This window comes from Pteropus vampyrus, unplaced genomic scaffold (genome assembly GCF_000151845.1).
Source record: "Pteropus vampyrus isolate Shadow unplaced genomic scaffold, Pvam_2.0 Scaffold50, whole genome shotgun sequence".
In the NCBI taxonomy this organism is placed as follows: Eukaryota; Metazoa; Chordata; class Mammalia; order Chiroptera; family Pteropodidae; genus Pteropus; species Pteropus vampyrus.
In genome coordinates, this window is record NW_011888831.1 from 910537 (window position 1) to 931011 (window position 20475).

Here is a 20475-nt window from a genome sequence, read left to right on the forward strand (position 1 = left end):
CTTCTTCCTGTCTTCTTCCTGTCTTTTTTCTTTGCTTTCTTTTCTTTCTCTCTCTTTCTCTCTTTCTCAACCATTAGCTCACAGGATGCAAATTGTATTTTGCTTGTATCACAGATACAAGTTGTCTTGCTCACAGTTGTATCCCGAGTGCCTGATTTAGTGTCCAGCATATAGAAGACAGTAAATATTTGTTCAATGAATATATGAAGGTAGCACACTAATGATTAGCATGTGTAACATGTGGCAAAATACTTGTAACATAAGGTAGTTGTTTTTTTTTAAATATAGAGAATTGTCTAACCTGACAATATGTATTTTCACATTTCAGGAACATTTAGATAGCACTCATGGTTCAGTCCATTCCTTAGATGCAGATTTACTGTTGCCATCTGGAGATCCATTCAGTAAATCGGACAATGACATGTTTAAAGATGGACTCAGGAGAGCACAGTCTACAGACAGCTTGGGGACCTCAGGCTCACTGCAATCCAAAGCTTTAGGCTATAACTACAAAGCAAAATCTGCTGGGAACCTGGATGAATCAGATTTTGGACCATTGGTAGGAGCAGATTCGGTGTCTGAAAACTTCGATACTGCCTCCCTTGGGTCACTGCAAATGCCAAGTGGGTTTATGTTAACCAAAGATCAGGAAAGAGCAATCAAGGCGATGACACCAGAACAAGAAGAGACGGCGTCCCTCCTTTCCAGTGTCACCCAGGGTGTGGAAAGTGCTTATGTGTCCCCCAGTGGTTACCGCTTAGTCAGTGAGACAGAATGGAATCTCCTTCAGAAAGAGGTGAGTTATCTTTTTTCCTACTGTTCACTTTGAGCGATACTGGGTAGCTCTGAGATTTATTGTTCATTCAGTAGATAATTCCTGAAGTCAATACATGCACATGTTGCCAGCAGGTGGATATTAATCCATATTGTATGACTCTTATCATAGTCTGCTTTGGCTGTTCTAGGTGATTATGAAGGATAATAGAGCTAGCTAGCTAATAGCATTGAGTGTGAACTTCACCTGAAGTCACACCTCTGAAGTTGGAGCATTCTGTCTGAATAGCATAGCTAAATTTGTTAGAATAGCCTGAATTTGGTTTGCGTTGCAGTTTCTGTAATCTCAGTGTATTCTAAGATTTCAATTTTTTCATCTTTCTTTGAGATATAAAGTAAAACGCTTGTCAGCAGTTGATGCTGAGAGTGAGTTGGGGGGGGCGCGGTGTTGAAAAATACAGGAGAGAAAAGAAGGCAACCTTTAATGAGGTTAATTTATCTCCTAGTAGTATTTGCGAATTCAGAAGTAAGATTAGGAGATAAAAAATACATATACTTGCATAGTGCTTTGTAGATTACAAAGCCTTTTCACATACCTCATCTCTTGAAGCTTCTTGATACTAATGAGGCTGTCAGGATATGATTGTCCCCAATTTACAGATGAGGAAACTAGCTTAAAAGGTCGAATGAGTTGCTTAAGTTTCCCCTTTGACTTAGCAGCAAAACCTGGTTAGAATCCAGGTTTTCTGGTTTCCAGGGCTTTCCTTTCCTTAGGGTTACTTCTTGTTAAAGGAGCTGTCGATCACTAAGTGGAACAGTTTATTAATCTAAGAAGCCATGCAAAACATATGTGAGAAAGTGCTTTTTAATAATTTCATACCTACATTGTAATTGGAGCAGGTGAAATGGTAATTGGCCCATCCCCTTCTTTGGTTGGGTTTAAATTGTGAGTGCCACAGTGTAGTACCTTTTGCTTGCTTTATGTTTTCCTCAAATGTATTTTGTGGCCCTTAGCTTCTTGGTGGTAGTTGTGTCTCTTGTTTTTCTATCATACTCATATTGGTGCTTATGACTTTTTAGAATCCAACCCTATATTGTAACTTCTTGCCATAAGTCCCTATGACATATTTATTCCATGTTCTACTTTGAATAACATAGATAAGACCGTGCATGTGTTCCTCAAGTATGTGATGTAGAATTACTTTGTTCTGCCTGATAAGATGTAATTTTGGTGCCCTTTAGGTACATAATGCTGGAAATAAACTTGGTAGACGTTGTGATATGTGTTCTAATTATGAAAAACAGTTACAAGGAATTCAGATTCAGGAGTCTGAAACAAGAGACCAGGTGAGTTTCTTTTGGTATGCCAAATTGGTGAGCTGTTGTAGTTTTCACTGGGGGTGCAGAATTGCTTTTTTTTTTTTTTCCCCTCCCATTTGCTTTATGAAATATATCCATCTTGTTAAATGTGAAATAATCTGGTACATGTAATGTCAGTTACATTTCTAGTGGGTGCACACTGGAACCTCCGCTTTTGTGTATCTTTGCTTCATTAGTTTGTCTAACACTACACAGGTTTGCTTAGCTCTTTCAGGAGCACTGGTACATCTTCCCTCCCAACCTGCCTCTTCTGCCCAAGGCCTAAAAGTGAAATTGTCATGACTGTATACATATGGAAAGTGCTTTATGATATGGAGATTTAGGGAAATAAGAGATTGACTATTGCCTCTAATGGAATAAAAGCTTAATTGAATGTTATATTAATCAGTATTTGAAATCTTCATTGCTTATTGCCTACTTCTTGCCATGAATTTGTTCAGTTGATTAAGGTTAATTTACAGGATCACAGAAATTAAGATTAGGTAGATCTGGTATGCTGAAATTGATTGGTACCTTTCTAGATAAAATGCCTAATGGTGTTTTTGTTTGTTTGTTTTTTTAAATTTAGGAAATGTAGAATTTCATGAGAATAGGCTTGTGAAAATTATATGTAAGGAAAAAATATTTTTTTCTTCTCTTTCCAAATTGTTCTTTGTTATGAAGATTGTTTCTTTAGTCTTCAAAATAAGTTTAAACAGATTAGAATGATGGTTTAATATTTTCAAATGCCATTGGCAATGATTTCCTGCATGTATGCTTTTTTCATAGATGGTTCAATAGTAAATTTCTAAAGCTACTTGTGAAACTAATATAGTTGACCTCTATATATAGTTGATAGTGTGGCATTGAAATGGACTATCTTGGATCTATAGTCATTTCAGGAGACAATTTACCAATGCTTCATCTGTTTTTGACATTTTGCTGAATCCTAGGTATTCACATACAGATAGAACACAGTATTGCCCATAAGGAGATTTTGATGTTGCCAGTCAAGCCATCAGTTCAATATAGTTTGTCCTTGAGATGTGCACATACAACTGGAGGAGGAGCAGAGGCATTCAACTTATTTTAGGCTCAGTTGAGTAACCTTGTGGGTAACACTTGAACTAAGTTTGTTTTAAAGCTGGAATGAAAAAATTAGGAAATGAAGTGGGGAAAGGGTGTTCAAGGGGAGGAAAAATGTACAAAGGAATAGAGTTATGAAGGAAAATGATGTCTTTTAGGAAGTCTGAATAGTTCCTGTGGCTGGGCATAGGGTGTGTGTGTGTTACAAAATAATGGGAGAGGAAGCTACAGAGGAAAGGCCATGATGAAATCATTGAGGGAGGGATGATGATCGAAGGGTTCTAAATTTTACACCTGAAGAATTTGGGAGGTATTTTAAGTTAGGGAATAGTAATGTGATTTGACTCTTTGTTTTAGAAGAAAATATATCTTAGTATGGATTGTAGATTGGAGGCAGAGGGTAGACAAGGAGCCAGTGTTCTAGGTTGGAGGGCCCAGGAGGAAAAGCAGGTATTTTAAAATGAGATAATGTAGGTGAAGAATGATTTGTTAGCTGTAAAGCACAGTACAGTCACTGAATTGGGTCATTCATCTCGCTTTTTTTTCCTGAATTGACAATCTATGATGTTTTTCAGAGAAAGAAAGAAAATGTTCGATATTTTAAAAGATTTATGGAGTTATGGATTATTTTCAATTTATAAAAGAATTCTGGTACTTTCTTCTGATTGACCTTTAAAATTGCATAGGTAAAAAAACTACAGGTGATGCTAAGACAAGCAAATGACCAATTAGAGAAGACAATGAAAGATAAACAGGAACTAGAAGACTTCATAAAGCAGAGCACTGAAGATTCAAGTCATCAGGTAAATGAGGGTTTTAGAGTATGACCCATAAGAGATGACTGGGTTCTTTAAACAAAAAAAACACCTGAAAACAGTAATATTTTTCTTTCTTGACTTAAAGATTTCGCAGTCCTCTTTTCCCTCTTGTGGTTTTTCTCAGGTATCTGTTTTACATATTATGAAAAATAACGTTTGAGATAACTGGCTAATGAATACCAGGAGGCTCTATTATTTTCCCTTTGTTTTTTTTCTGCTGCATAACAAACTTGCTGACAAGAAAGATATTATCTTCTTTTTGACTTTTTAAAAGTATAGCAGTCATAGTAAAAAGCTAGACATACCAGGAGATCAAGTAATATAATATTAGACATACCACCATCAAGATCAAGTAACATAATATTAGCCAGTACCCCAGAAGCCTTCACTTTCCCCTCTACTTACTACCCCTTTCTCAGAGGTAACCACTTTCCTAACTTCTAACACCATTAGATTAGCTTTGTCTGTTTTTTTTTTTTTAATCTTAACAAATGAATCATACAGTTTATATTCGTGTGTATTTTAATTCAATTTGCGGGATTCCTCCTTACGATGCATGTAATAGTAATTTGTTCATTTTCATTATTACGTAGCTGTACCATTGTATGGATATATCACAATATACATTACAGTGAGTGGGTTCTTATCCAGTTCTGGAATATTATGAATAATTCTACTTTGAAATTTCTGAATAGGGCTTGTTGCACATGTTTCTGCTGGGTATATGCCTAGGTGTGAAATGCTTGGGTCAGAATGTTGAAAATGTGTGTCAACTTTAGTAGATAATAATGCCAGTTTTTCAGCATGGTTGTATAGAGTTATACACCCATCAGCAATGTGTGAGAATTCCTGTGAGTCCATAGTCTTGACAAACTTTGTTTTGTTAGTTATTTTAATTATAGCCATTTTGGTGAGTGTGTAATGGTATTTTACTATGGCTTTGTTTGCATTTCTCTGATGACCATTGAGGTTATGTAGCATATTTCATGTTTATTGACTATTGGGATATCATTTGTGTGTGTATGTGTGAAAGATTCCTTATCACATTCTTATGCTCATTTTTCTGTTGGGTGTGTTTTATTTTTAAATTTTTTTGGTTATTTGCTTTTCTGATTTTTTAGTTCTTTATATAATTTAATTCTATATAGAATTTCTATTAGTGACTTTAGTGATTTGTGTTGCAAATGTCTTCTACTCAGTATCTTATTTGTATTATTTTAGTGGTGTCTTTTGATGAATAGTAGTTCTTAATCTTAATGTAGTCAAATGTATTGATCTTTTCTTTATGACTAGTGGTTTTTGTTCCAATTTTTAAAAGAATGTTTTTTTACCCTGGTGTTATGAAGATATTTTCATATATTTTGTAGAAGCTTTATTTTTATAGCCACTCACATTTATTTGTAAAATCCACCTAGAACAGACTTTTATGTATATACTGTAGATAAGGGTAAACTTTTATTTTTTATGTGGTTATCCAGTTTTTATATAATTTAGCAAAAACATTATCTTTTCCCTACTGCTCTGCAGAGTAATATTTGCCATCTAACAAGTAAATGTACATGTGTGGGTCAGTTTTGGAACTCTGTTCTGTTAGATTGGTCTATTTGTCTATTTTGTGCCAAATTCTATGCTGTAATTTAATAAAATCTTCATTTGGTTCTTTTGTATAGTTTTATGTTTCTTCTGAGAACTGTGTTTTCATTCATTTCAGAATACCTTTACCTCATGCAGCATAGTTACCCTAGTTATTTTAATGTTTTTGATAATTCCAACTGAGGCCATATGGGGTTGGCTTGTCGATTTTCTTTCCTCTTGAGAATTGGTCACATTTTCCTGATTCTATGTCGGGTACTTTTAGATTGTATCTTGGGAATTATGAGTATTTTATTATGAAACTTTGGGTTCTGTTCATCTGATTAGATTCACTTCACAAGTTCTGTCTTGCCTTCTGTGAGTGGTAGTTCTAACGTCAGTTCATTTTTAAAGGCTTTGCAATGCTGCTTTGGATCTGTCCATGTATATAGCTCAAGGGTGAGTGTGGGACTTGTGCTGGTTTATACAAAAAATTAGGAGATCCTTTCTCTAGCTCTCTTCTCTCTGAGATTACCTTTGCTGTTCAGCTCACAGGGACCTTGTCCTGGTCTTGTGATCAGAAAGACAGTTTTGTCTCTTGTGCTGCTGCTGCCTTTGCAGCTTTAACTTAGGCAACCCTCGGATTAATGCTGGCAAGAAAGTGGGGAAAAAACCCCAAATAAATAGTAAATTCACTTCTGTAAGAATTGCTTCTTCCCATTTTGACTTTCCTTCCTATACTGTCTGCTTTTGGTTATTTTTTAAGAGTCCTTAGGTAGTTGCATTTTGTATTATATCCAGAGTTTTTAGATATAATCAGGGGAGAGAAAGACTGTAGTGGGCTTAAGTCCATTTTGGACAGCACCAGAAGTCTCCATACTCTCTTATTTTTGTGTATCAGACATATCTTTTTCTTTCCACCTTCATTCAAGAAGGACACTTTTGCCAGCTATAAAATTCTGAGCTTTATTTTCTTTCAGCACTTTGAAGGTATAATTTCATTGCTTCTGGCTTCCATGTTTCTGATGAGAAGTGAGCTTATCAGTCTTATTGTTGCTCCTTTGAAGGTAAAATGTTATTGTTTTCCTATTTTAAAGATGTTCCACAGGGTTTCTTGGACCTCTGTATTGATGTCTTGTATCATAAGTGGGATATCTTCAGACATTAGGTCCCTTCGAAACACTTGTTTTTGTTGAGATACACATACAGTAAAGTGTACAAATTTCAAGCATACAACTGGTGAATTTTAACATGAGAAAATTTTTACCAGGGAAATCATCACCTGGATCAAGATACAGAACATTTCTAATACACTCATGCTCTTCCCTAATAAAATACCCCACTTGCATACATGTAGGTAGAGCGAGAAGTCTGACTTTTAAGTACTGTGTTTTAATATTACTTGTTCTTGAACTTCATATAAATGGAATAATATAGTATGGAGCCTTTTGCCTCTGGTTTAATTGATCATTTTGTCTGTGAGACTCATCCATATTGTTCTGTGCATCAGTAGTTACATTTTAATGCTGTGTGTATCCTATTCAATGGATAATATACCATAATTTATTCTACAGTCAAGGGATACTTGGGTTGTTTCTGCATTTTGGCTATTCTGAATGAATAATACGCTTTCTAACATCCTTGTGCATGTCTTTTAGTAGACATGTAGATGCATTTCTCTTCAGTATATCTGGGAGTGATATTATGGAGTTTTGTGGAGGCTTATTTTTAGCTCTACTAGCTCTTTTCCGTTGGCCATTATTTCTTAAAATATTTATATAGGTTAGACCTTTACATTTCTCTCTACATGGCTTTTTTAACCTTTCCTGTATTTTCCATTTTTTGTCTTTGTTTATTTTCTTCTGATGTGTGTTCTAGTTCACTGATTTTGTCTTCAGATGAAGCTAATCTGTTGAACTCATACATTGAATTTTTAATTTAGGTAACTGAAAAATTTCAGTTTATTATTTCCATTTGGTTATTTTGCATTGTTTGCAGTTCTCTGGAAAATTTTGTCTTTTAAAGCTCAGAACAGATCAAGTCTAGTTATTTTAAAGTCTGCCTGTAATAATTCGCATATCTGGATTCATTGTAGATCTGTTTCTATTATCTGTTTTGTTTTTATCATTTCCTTTTGTTTTTTATCATATCATTTTCTTGTGCATTTTTACTGGAGTGCTGAGCATTGTGTGTGAAAAATTTTTGAAATAATATAAAGCCATTTTCCTTATAAGAGACAAGTAACTAGTGGTACTAACAATCTAACAACACCTTAATCTAGTTATAAGAATTGAGGTTATATGAAACTGTGAAGGTTGAATTATTTTAAATTCTTCTTTTACCCTTGGGTGTGACCCTTTGGGGACCCAATCTAAAGTGCAGGGTATTTACCAGGGGTCCCCCTTTGCATAGTGGATCTTGGACTCTTAACTTTTGTCACCGTATCCTGGGGCCCTCAGACACTCTGCTCAGTTTCTTAGTTTCACGTCTGTTTCTTTTGGAATTGGCATATCCTTCTAGAGAAGAACTTTTCCAGATGTTGCATTCAACTCGAATGTCCTCATTCCGGTCCTTAGCTCTGTGATTCCTTTTGCCTTGTGGTCTCCAGTGCTTTCCAGTAGATGTCTTTCATATTTTTGTCTTGCTTTCTTAATTCTCACTAGAAAAGTTGGTTTACATTGTCAGATTCATTACTACTAGAAGCAGAATTCTGACAATTTTTTAAATGTCTAAACAAATTTATTTTGATTTAGTTTATAATTCTTATGTATGAGTCATCAACTTTTGCATAAACCCTTCCTACGGAATGTTAAAATGAATTTAAGGGAGTTTGGAGTTCAATGATGTTAATCATGTGTTTATTGCTCTTAGTAAGCTATTTTAGAAGATTGCAGCTGTTCAGAAATGATTCGTTTATTCTTTAAACTGTATGCTTTTTTTGTGTGGACAGAGTTTCAAATTTTTATTGATTTTTTAATCAGTGGATTAATGTCTCTATCTATAGACCCATCTAGTACTGTTTGTTTATGTACAACAGCACGTAATGCTGAGGACTTTTGGTACTGTTTTGTATTATCTGAAAGGCTGAGGTTTTGTACACAGCAGTTGTACACATATCTGTTGAATGAGTGAGAAGTGGGTTATGAAACATCAGTTCTGGACATTAAATAAGTAGGAGATGGAAGTGTTAGTTTCAGAATAAGCAGTTTCCTAATTGTATTATTTTCTGTGTGTGCATTTTTTTTTTTTAAGATCTCTGCACTCGTCCTAAGAGCCCAAGCATCTGAGATCTTACTTGAAGAATTACAACAGGGGTTTTCCCAAGCAAAGAGGGACATTCAGGAACAGATGGTAAGTTGTTAAAATGTTAGCTATGTTAAATATAGTCCTTTTGGTTCTATCCTGAAATCATTTTGATATGACTCTTCCTCCCAAGCCAAAGTTGTTACTGTATGTTCTCCAGGGCCTGTAGAAAATGGATAAGATGTTGTAGACATAATTACTATGTAAAGACATTATGATGTAAAGACATTATTCTTTTTTCAGTCTACTTCCTGATCCCCCCAAATTCTGACCTTTAACTTAATTTGTTTCTTTGATTTGGGAAACCTAAACAGAATAAACTATGGACCAACATTTGATTTTCAGTTCAAAATCCAAGCTAAAAATTGAAATCTCTCAAAGCCCTAGCAATTGCAGCTTGTGAACAGTTGTGCTTTTCCTGGACGGCTAATTTATTTCCAGTGACTTCATTAATTGCACATGAGTTATGATAAAAAATATACCATACTGCTGTGTTACTGGGAACTTTGAGAAGGCCATTGGTTTTGAGAGGGATAGGGGCAGAAAGCTTCTTGAAAAGAGCTGGCTAGAACCTCTGCAAAATAGTTCCCCAGATTTGGGTCTTCCTCCTTGGCAGACTGACTCCATTTGCCTTATTCTCCTTTTCTCAAAGCTGGGACCCCGCATCTGATGACCCTTTGTAAATTATAGCAGACTTGGCCCTGCTGGCCAACTAAAGAATAGCTTCTTGTCCAGCTCTTCCAGGGATGACTCCTTCCTCCCCGAAAAAAGCCGCAGGTCAGATGGTAATGGTTTGGTTTTGATTGGTGTTGGGTCAGTGTCTGAATGGTCTTTTAGCCGATCCCTAAATTCTAGCACTGGTCTGTTGGGAAGTACCTCATCCTAATCATTGACCAGAGAAAGTTTCATGTGTTTTCATTAATTAGACATATGAAATAATAATCGTTGATCTAAAAATCACTATTAAATGCTGATGAGTTTTATAGTGTTCACCTCCTTACACTCTCTGTCCCCTCATCTTTTTTCTTATTGTCTTTTAAACCCATCTGCTTTTGCCAACATTTTACAAGTTGATTCCACTTAAAATAACTGCATTGCAGGTGATATTGAAGATTTGTTGAAATTAAGGTTGAGGTTCTGTGAACTCTTTAATACCTTACCATTTCCTCGAAATTACCTTATGCTATGAAAGAAAAAGAAACTCAGTTTCTTATACTGCTTCAGAGAAAAGTAGCTATATTAGTGGTTGAGATCTTAATATTTCTCCGTAATTTTTTTTGTCTTTATTGAAATATAATAGACAATTAGTTGCTTATATTTTCATTGAACAATTCAATGATTTTTTTTTCAATTATAGTTGGCATACAATAATATACCAGTTTCAGTTGTATAACATAGTGATCAGAGATCCATATAACTCGCAAAGTGATCACCTCACTAAATCTAGTACCACTCTTTTCTCTTACATATTTATTCTAACAGTATTAACCATCTTCCCCATGCTACACTCTACATCTCCATGTCTATTCTTCAACTATCCATTTGTACCTCTTACTCTCTTTGTCCTTTTTTTGGTCTCCCTCAGCCCCCTTCCCATCTAGTATCCCTCTAAATATTCTCTGTATCTATGAGTTTATTTCCATTTTTTTGTTGTTGTTGATTTTGTTCTTTAGATTCCACATGTACATGAAATCATGCAATATTTGTCTTTCACTATCTGACCCATTTCATTCAGCACAATACCCTTTAGGTTCAAGGCAATATCTTTTCCACCTCCTTCTTTGTCGTCTGTGTGTCTTTTAATCTGAAGTGAGTCTCTTATAGGCAGCATATGTAGGGGTCTTGTTTTCTTATTCATTCAGCCTCCCTGTCTTTCAATTGGAGCACCATGTTCTTTTCCATTGAAGTACTTGTTGCTAAGAATTTAGTTATTATCATTCATTATTCCTGTATTTTCTTTATTCCTGATACATGTTTTTTCTTCTTAAAGAAGTCCCTCCAACATTTCCTGTAATACTGGCTTGGTGTAGATAAATTCCTTTAGCTTTTTTTTTTTTTTTTTGTCTGAAAAGCTCTTTATCTGTCTTTCAACTCTAAATGATAGCTTTGCTGGATAAAGTACTCTTGGTTTTAGGTCCTGGGTTTTTATCATGTCGAATATTTTATGTCAAGCCCTTCTGTCCTGCATATTTTCTTTTGAGAAATCAGATGCCAGTCTTATGTGTGCTCCCTTGTAGGTAACCACCTGCTTTTCTCTTGCTTTTAAGATCCTCTCTTTGTATTTAACCACTAGCATTTTAATTATGATGTGTCTTGGTGTGATCCTCTTTGGGTTCCTGGTTTTTGGGATTCTCTGAGTTTCCTTGGGTTTTATGACTGTTTCCTTTGCCAGGTTGGGAAGTTTTTCATCATTATTTCTTCAACTAGCTCTTCAACATCTTGTTTTCCTTCATGTACCCCTATGACATGGATATTTTGACCTTTATTAGTGTCCCATAGGCTCCTTAAATTACTATTATAGTCTTGGCTTTTCCTTTCTTGCCATTCTGATGGAGTGTCCTTGCCTTCCTCATCCTTTATATTGGTGGTTCGATCCTCTTCTTTATCCACTCTGTTTATTCCCTCTAATATACTTTTCATCTCAGATAATGTTCTTCATTTCTGACCGGTTCCCTTTTATAATTTCCATTTCCATTTTTGTTTTTTATCTCTTCATTGAAGTTGTCTCAGAATTCATCTACACTTCCCATAAGTTCATTGAGCATCTTTATAACCAGTGTTTTGAACTCTTTTCTGCATCTGTTAGATTGCTTGACTCCATTATTTTTAGATCTCTGTTCTATTCTCTCATATGGTTTCTGCTTCTTTGTCTTCTCATTTTGGCTGCCTTTCTGTGTCTGTTTCTATGTACTAAGCAAAGCTCCTAAGTCTCCCAGTCTTATTAGTGCGGTTTTGTGAAGTAGGTGCCCCGTGGCACAGTTCTGAGAGGGATTTAGCTGCAGGCCAAATTTAGCCCAAGTCTCTGCTCCTCCAGGGCTATCTGTTAAGATTCAGGAAGCAATCCATGGATGCTGTGCTTATAGTTGCCTCAAAAGGCCACACCAAAAACCAAGGTCAGCTGCCACCAGTGTGAGTCTAGGTGTAGCTCAGCAAGGAGCACCTGACTAGTGGAGGACACACCTGGATGTAACTTGCTAGGGGCTGCGAGTTGGGGGAGGTGGAGTTTCAGGGAAACCTCTGGGCAGAGTGACCTCTGTTATCCAGATTGATGACCTCTCGGCTATGGCAGCGTGCTGTTTCCGCGCATTGGGAGGGTGAAGGGCTAAATAGGGAACAAGGCATACCGCCTGTACTAATGTGCAGAGCGAGTCTCACCTTGGCCTTCACTCCAGCAACTCAGTGTCCCCCTGTAAGTCCCTGGTGCCGCCTGCACAGCTGAACCAGCACTGGTTCTCAGGGCGAGCATGTCCCTCGCTGTGAAAGTCCGCTCACGGACATGGCCCCTTTAAGAGGCATCTGCCGCTGCTCCCTAACTTTTTATTTTGAGAAATGTCAACCTTAATAGACAAGTTTATAGAATGAACACTTATAAAATCTTTATTTAGATTTACCAGTCATTATTTTGCTACAATTTTTTAATACTTGCAGTTGTTTCTCAGTCTCTTCCTCTTTCATATGTATGTGTATTATATATGTATACATTTTTTTCTGGACAATTTGGAATTAGGTTGTAGACATCCTACATTTTTAAATATTTTTGTGTGTATTTACTAAGAACAAAAAAGTTGTTCTACCTAACCATAATACTCTTACTATGATTGACCCTTGAACTGTGTGGGGTTTAGGGGCACTGACTCCAGCACAGTCGAAAATCCACATATAATTTTTGAATCCCCAAAAACTTATGTTGGCCGGAAGCCTTACCAATAATGTAAACAGCTCATTAACACATATTTTATATATGTATTATATACTGTATTCTTACAATTAATTAAGTTAAAGAAAAACGTTATTAAGAAAATCATAAGAGAGAATACATTTACAGTACTGCATGTATTTTTTGAAAAAAATCTACACATAAGCGGACCTTCACAGTTCAGACCTGTGTTGTTCAAGAATCAACTGTATATCCTTAAAATGTAACCATTGTCCCAAAGTCTTTGTTTTTTTGTGGTGGTTTTAATGTTTTATTTTAATTTTTTTGATCGAGGAACCAATCAAGGATCACAGATTGTATTTTGTTGTTATGTCACTTTATTCTCCTTTAATCTACAACAGTCACCCACTTTTCTTTTATTAGCTTTTATGACAGTAGTTTTTAAGAGTCCAGACCAGTTGCCTTGTAGAATGCATTTGTCTGATTAGATTCAGGTTAGACACTTTGGCAAGAATACTCATAGATGAAATGATTCATTGGGAAGTTTATAACATCAAGATGCATGTTATCATGGGTGGTTCCATTATTGGTGATGTTAAATTTGATCACTTGTTTAAGGCAGGGACAAAATAATTTCAGAATTACTACATTAATACTGCTAACCTACTAAGTGAACAGCAAACCTACTAAGTGAAGTTCAACATTTTTTTGTAGTTCTTTTTGCCCTTAGAATGTATTCCAGTCAAGTGTTTTCAGTCTGGGTATTGTATTCAAATGTTACTTGAATTGTTTTTTCTCTCTGTGGTTGTATTACCAATTTGATTTATGGTTAGCTCCATTTGTTTCTGCTTGTTTTACATTTTTGGATTTTTCCTTTTTTGATTTACTTTCTGTTTTGAACATGCAACATGGTTATAATTCAAAACTATAAAAATGTATAAGTACTCAGAAGTTTCAGTTCCATTCTCTGTCCCTTTCACCTTGTTCTCATCCACTCCCATATATAATTGTTTAAATTTATTTTTTGTTTTATTTGTTTTTCTCTTTACAAAATTAGCAAATATATACATGTTCTTTTTTCCCTTTCATATCCAAATGGTAATGGGATGCTAATATTTTGGTGTAAATGTGTTGAAAGTGAGCACAAAGCAACTGATTCTGGTTTGAAAATAAATAGGAGCCAGTGTAATTAATCAAAGTTTGTGCATGACCCTGCCTTCCTCCCTGCCAGCAGCCTATTTGTCCTTTAGCATAGAGTAATCACCTTCTCTGGGAAACGTTCTTTAATGCTCTCCCCTAATTAGGTGTACATATTCCTTTGTCCTTTTGCCCCTTCTGTACCTGTTCTGTCATACTACTTTTAGTACAGTTGGGTAATTTTTGGTTTGTCTTTCCCTCTATTGCACCATGAGCTTCTCCAGGGCAGTCTGTCTTTTATTCTCCATGGGCATCAAAATGCTTAGCATAGAGTTCCTACTAAATAAATATTGGATGAGCGAGTAATCTACATTTATGTATATGTTTAAGTTAAATGACTTAGTATGAAAACTTAGCAGCAAAAATTAAATACTTTTATAGGATTATATTCAAATCAGCTGAATTAACTTTTATATTGATACAAATTCATATGAAGTTTTAAAAATTGTTTTATACATCAGAAAGCAGAAGTATGAGCCTGTCTCATTTTAAGAGTAAACATATGTCCTCTTGATTTTGTCTAATATTGGGGGTTCTTAGGCCATTCACAGTGAACCAGAGCTTGAACTTATGTATATGTAATGAAAGATGAAGACACTGCTTTTTGTTTCTCCCTACTTCCTTTTGAATGCATGCTGTGAGGAAATAGGAGTTGTCCTGGCATACATGGTACCCAATCTTTTTGGCACCAAGGACTGCTGTTCCTATGAGAATCTAATGCCTGATGATCTGAAGTGGAGCTGAGGCGGTAATGCTAGCGCTGGGGAGCAGCTGCAAATACAGATGGCTCTTTGTTCGCCCACCATTCCCTGCTGTGTGGCCCAGTTCCTAACAGGCCTGGACCAGTACTGGTCCGTGGCCCAGGGGTTGGGGACCCCTGCTCTATGTGATATAAATCTTGATTTTGTCAGCCACTTTCATGGAGCTAGAGATACTGGTCCTCCTATAGTTTAGGAATGTGGGAGAAGAGATCATTACTTTTAAGGCTTTGGTAGAAACAGTGAAGAATGACCTCATAACTTGCTTCGTTGCCTGCCCCCTTTAATGTATGTAAAGGCTGCAAGTTAAAAAATCTCTGGGCTGCTATTTGTAAGTCTTACAGTGCTTTATTATGTACCCTCCATCTTCAGTCCTCATTTGGTTTGGCCTTGTTTTTCTCTGGTGCAGCTATCAGCAGATAGGATTTACCTTTCTAGCTGTGATGACTATCTGTTTCTATTTTAGGCAGTGCTAATGCAGTCACGGGAACAGGTTTCAGAAGAGCTGGTGAGGTTACAGAAAGATAATGACAGTCTTCAGGGAAAGCATAGCTTGCATGTGTCATTACAGCAAGCAGAAGACTTCATTCTCCCAGACTCTATAGAGGTAACTTGTTTTACACATAATCAAAAATGTAAACAATACATTTTCTGAAATAGCTATAAGTTCTTTTTTTATAACAGACTTTATTGAGAGCTAACTGACATACCAAATAATTTACTTAAAGTGTACAATTCATTGTTTTTTAATATAGTCTCAGATGTGTAGCCATCACCACAATCAGTTTTAGAACATTTTCATCACGTCAAAAAGAAACTCCTTACCATTTATATCTTTTCCCCCACAACCTTAAACAACTACTAATGCACTTACTATTTATAGATGGCCCTTTTCTGGACTCCCACATGAATGGAATCATACAATTTGTGTTCTTTTGTGTCTGGTTTCTTTCATGTAGCATACTGTTTTCAAGGTTCATCCACACTGTAGCATGTATTAGTCTGTCATTCCTCTTTATGGCTGAATAATGCTCCACTGTATGGATATTTTACTTACCCATTCGTCTGTTGATAGACATTTGGGTTGTTTCCACTTTTGGACTATTATGAATAATGTTGCTATAAGCATTCATGTTCAGGTTTTCATGTGGACATTCGTTTTCATTTCTCTTGGGTATAAACTTATGAGTGGGATTACTGGGTCATATGAGAACTCTTTGTTTAATTGTTTGAGGATTTCTCCATAGTTTCACCAATACTTGTCTCACTTTTTGATTATGGCTATCTTAGTGAGTGTGAAGTAGTATCCCATTGTGGTTTTGATTTGCATTTTCCTAATGACTAATGATGTTGAACATCTTTTCATGTGTTTATAGGCCCCTTTTATGTTTTCCTTGGAGAAATATCTATTCAGATCCTTTGCTCACTTGAAATTTTTTAAATTATTATTGAGTTATAAGAGTTCTTTATATATTCTCAATACAAGTTCCTTATCAGGTAAATGATTTGCAGATATTTTCTCCCATCTGTCTTTTCACTTTCTTGATAGCATCCTTTGAAGCACAAATTTTTAATTTTGATGAAGTCTAGTTACTGATTTTTTTCTTCTGTTGCTCATGCTTTCAGTGTCATATCTAAGAATCCTTTGCCAAGTCAAAGGTCTATAAATTATTCTTATAGGACCATATTGAGAATGCATTGGCTCCTTTTGATGTTTGTTTTTCTATTTAGCACTTAAAAGGGTATGCCATCCTCATCCTCCTGACTTCCAGTAACTTTTATGACACTTTTAGTCACTTCTGTTCTTTTGTGGCTAGGTGAATCTGGGCTGCAAACCAGAATTTTCCTGAGACATTTATAATGGTCTCCTTAACCTTCTCCAACCTTTATTACCCATACATTTTAAAATCCTTTAACATATTAAAAAATGTCATCTTAGGCTAAACCCAAGTAAACACTATAAACAGTATAGGCAAAGATGAGATTTCTTAGAACAATTTTCAAAACAAAATAGAAAAACATTACTTTTAAAAGCTGTTTGTTCTCTTTTAAAAAAAGAATTTTAATTGTTAAAAATCATTTAAAAATCAAACATCATATAAATTTATAGTTCGGCAAGTAAGTTTTCCCTAATCCTGCCTCTGCAACCTCTGCAATTTGGACCTCACTCTTTTTTCTTTCTTCCTGTATACACACATTAACATTAACTGTTATTTTTGGTTTTTCTTTTACTCGTTCACAAGAGCTCCATTGCCTACCTTGCCATTAACTCCTTGCTTTCCCTCTCATGCCCTAACCTTCCTGAGCGTGTGGTTACTGGCACTCTCAGGAGAGTGCTCTCCTTTCTGACTTGGTGACTGAGCTCATCAAGGGGAAAGTTTTGGAGACCTGTCTAGTTTTGCCATCAGAATACTACTTTCCACCTCTGTTAAACTTTTCTTTTTTGTCAGGAAAGATTCTACTCTTCCATGTTCTCTAGAGACATTTTGTTCTTAGATTTTAAAAAATTCCAAGAATTCTTGAAAGATGTAACCAGTCTAGCCTATAAGCCTTGATTTTTAGACCTGCTTCGTCAGTAAGTCTTATGAAACATTTCTTGTTAGTTTTTTAATTCCTCTTTTCTTCTGTTCTTTAATTTATATACTGTTGGCAGTTATCTAAGAATCCCGGGTTTTGTTTTAGAGTTGCCTTGGGATACACTTGGGAGGATTTTTAAAATAAGACAACTAAAATATAGGGGAAAAGTAAGATTTAAGCTGAATTTATTATAACAAACAGTTGATCATCTTAGAAAGCCACACTTTGCCATACTTGCCTCTGGCCTAACATAGTACTTTGCTTGTGGCATATGTTCAAGAAGTGTTCGAATAAGTAAATAAATTTTATCTTAGAGTTCACGCTTGCTTCTGGGTTTCTTTTTGGTCTTCATACCCTGACTCACCTCAAATTTAAGCAAGTAATAGTAGAAACCCCTAAGCTATTCATAGTGAATCCCACATTGTAAGTCACTTTTAATGTTTTTATTTTTCTGATTAAACAAGTTTGAGGGAAAAATATATAGTTCACACACTACACATTTTTTATGGCTGGAAATGTTGTTTTACTTCTATAATATACTGAATGTTGACATGACATGACACCTGCCCCTTGAACCCCCAAGTGGATTGGAGTTGAAAGTCTTTAATTTTGAACAGTTTTAAAAAATCTGAAATTCTGATTGCAGAAAAATCTTTAGTTTCTTTTGCTTATTTTCTTTTACCCTCACAAATCCAGTAACCATTTGTTTCTTGAATCTAGGCACTTCGGGAGTTGGTATTAAAATACCGTGAGAACATCATTAATGTGCGGACAGCAGCAGACCACATGGAAGAAAAGCTGAAGGCTGAAATACTTTTCCTAAAAGAGCAGATTCAAGCAGAACAGTGTTTAAAAGAAAACCTTGAAGAAACTCTGCAGCTAGAAATAGAAAACTGCAAGGAAGAAATAGGTGAAGATAAAAGTGAAGTGATGTAGTTTAGAATTGGAGGCACTAAATAGAGCTTTTTTTTTTCTGATTATAAGTAGGAATATGTGGTTATAGAGCGTGGAAAACAGAAAAGAATAGGAAAGAGTTAAGTAAGGATTCGGTCTATTTTTCCAAATGTTCTGATATATTCAGTAATTGGGAGTAAAAAAAAAAAAACCTCCCAAACTCATTCTTTTTAGAAGCTCTAATGGCCTCTCTGGCAGCTGCTTATAGATAGGAAACTCAGTACTTGAACCCAGCCCACCGGGGAACGTGACTAGATGGGTGGTGTTTCTTTGCAGAACTTTGATGTGTTAACAGACTCCTGCTGGGAATATCTCTGCTCCACATCCCAGTGGATATTTGTGTGTAGAGGGAATTTATGACACAGTGTTCACTCATGTGGACTCTGCCTTTACCTGAGCTTGATTGTGATGCTCATTGATTAGGGATAACTGAGAAAGGGGTGTTGGGTTTTCCCCCCACTGTGTTCAGTATATGTTGAGTCATTATATGAGACTGAGGTTATGGTAGAAAGGGGAGTTGTAAGAAAAAAAATTAAATTGCACAATAATCAATGAATGCCAACACTTCTCCCTCTTTTTTCCTTCTAGCTTCCATTTCTAGCTTAAGAGCTGAATTAGAAAGAATAAAAATAGAAAAAGGACAGGTGAGTTTCAGAGTTTCAAAATGATTCTATCAGCAACCAGCAGTTCTTTATTGAATCCTACTTGTGCTAGACCCAAGGGATAAAATATAGTTACGACATGTCCCTGCCTTCAAAGAACTGTCTAGTGGGAAAAATACAGCAAGATAAGACATTATTGAGAGTCCGTTGCTCTGTGTCAGGCCACATATTCACTGGAGGAGGTATGGGGAAGACTAAGATGTGACTGCCGCCTGGAGTTTCCATTCTAGTGGGAAGACAGGCAAGGCATGGTTGTGACATGATATATACTTAAAGCTATAGTAGAAATATGTACAAAAGCTTTTACAAACAGATGATGTTTTCTAGCTGGCTTAGAGTCCTCTTCTCTTAGACAACATTGACACTTTTGGTAGGTGACACCTTTCAACTCCTGGCCTCATTGTTCATTGCCTCAATGACCTTCACTTCTACTCAGCCCTTCCTTACCATACTCTTAACTGCACCAAGCCCCACATTTGACATCTCACTCCAGCCTCACATTCCCTGACCCTGGTTTATTATCCTTCTAGTCCTTAATCCCATAGGTCCATCTGTCTTAGTACCTCATTCAGACCTTCAGTCCCTGAACTTTTCCTTTTCTCCTGGTTTCAGCAACTTCCTCATAGCTTTGCTTTCTTCTAAGCTGCATATTACATGGCTTGCTGCTTAGTCTCAAACCAACACCCGCAGGTCCTGATTCCTTGTCTTTTTGCTGCCTTCACTCGATACTGCCCAACTCTGGATTAATCCTAGTGTCCACCTTCTCTGCACCTGTCCCAAGCTGCTGAAGTCACTGGAATTAGTAACACTGAATGCTCATGTCGTCTATTGGGACTCAAGTGCTACACTCAGCCTTTCATTTGTCCCTTAGTTGTCTCCCTTCCATTCTTCATCCCTTCACCTTTTTCACCCACTTCCAACCCCCTTCCACCAGTTTCTTCTCTGTGAGTCTGTTTTCATTTAGTTCATTCATTTCTTTTGTTCTTTAGATTCCACATATAAGTGAAATCATATGGTACTTGTCTTTCTTTCACGTATTTCACTCAGCATAATACCCACAAGGTCCATCCATGGCATTGCAAATGGTAAGATATTTTTATGGCTGAGTAATATTCCATTGTATATTATTTACCATAACTTCTTTATCTGTTCGTCTATTGACAGGCACTCAGGTTGCTTCCATATCTTGGCTATTGTGAATAGCGCTGCTGTGAATATAGGGGTGCATAGATCTTTATGAATCAGTGTTTTAGTTTTATTTGGATAAATATCCAGAAGTGCATTTGCTGGGTCAAAAGGTAGTTCTATTTTCAATTTTTTGAGGAACCTCCAAATTCTTTTCCATAATGGTTGTACCAATTTCCAAACCCCCTAACAGTGTCCAGGGGTTCCTTTTTCTCCACATCCTCTCCAACACTTGTTTTTTGTTTTATTGATGATAGCCATTCTGACAGGTGTGAGTGAAATCTCATTGTAGTTTTAATTTACATTTCTCTGATGACTAGTGACCTTAAGCGTCTTTTCATATGTCTATTGGC

At 36.1% G+C, this 20475-nt stretch overlaps 1 protein-coding gene across 2 annotated transcripts in view; it reads left to right on the top strand.

Moving 5' to 3' along the window:
- Positions 1-20475, top strand: part of RABEP1 (rabaptin, RAB GTPase binding effector protein 1) — a 92453-nt gene that overhangs the window by 65659 nt on the left and 6319 nt on the right. For both annotated transcript variants that reach the window (XM_011359744.2, XM_023530419.1), the window contains 7 exons: positions 329-796; positions 2017-2121; positions 3906-4022; positions 8862-8960; positions 15211-15351; positions 18042-18231; positions 18864-18919. In XM_011359744.2, the coding sequence (XP_011358046.1) occupies positions 329-796; positions 2017-2121; positions 3906-4022; positions 8862-8960; positions 15211-15351; positions 18042-18231; positions 18864-18919 (1176 nt within the window). The remainder of the gene's footprint in view (positions 1-328; positions 797-2016; positions 2122-3905; positions 4023-8861; positions 8961-15210; positions 15352-18041; positions 18232-18863; positions 18920-20475) is intronic.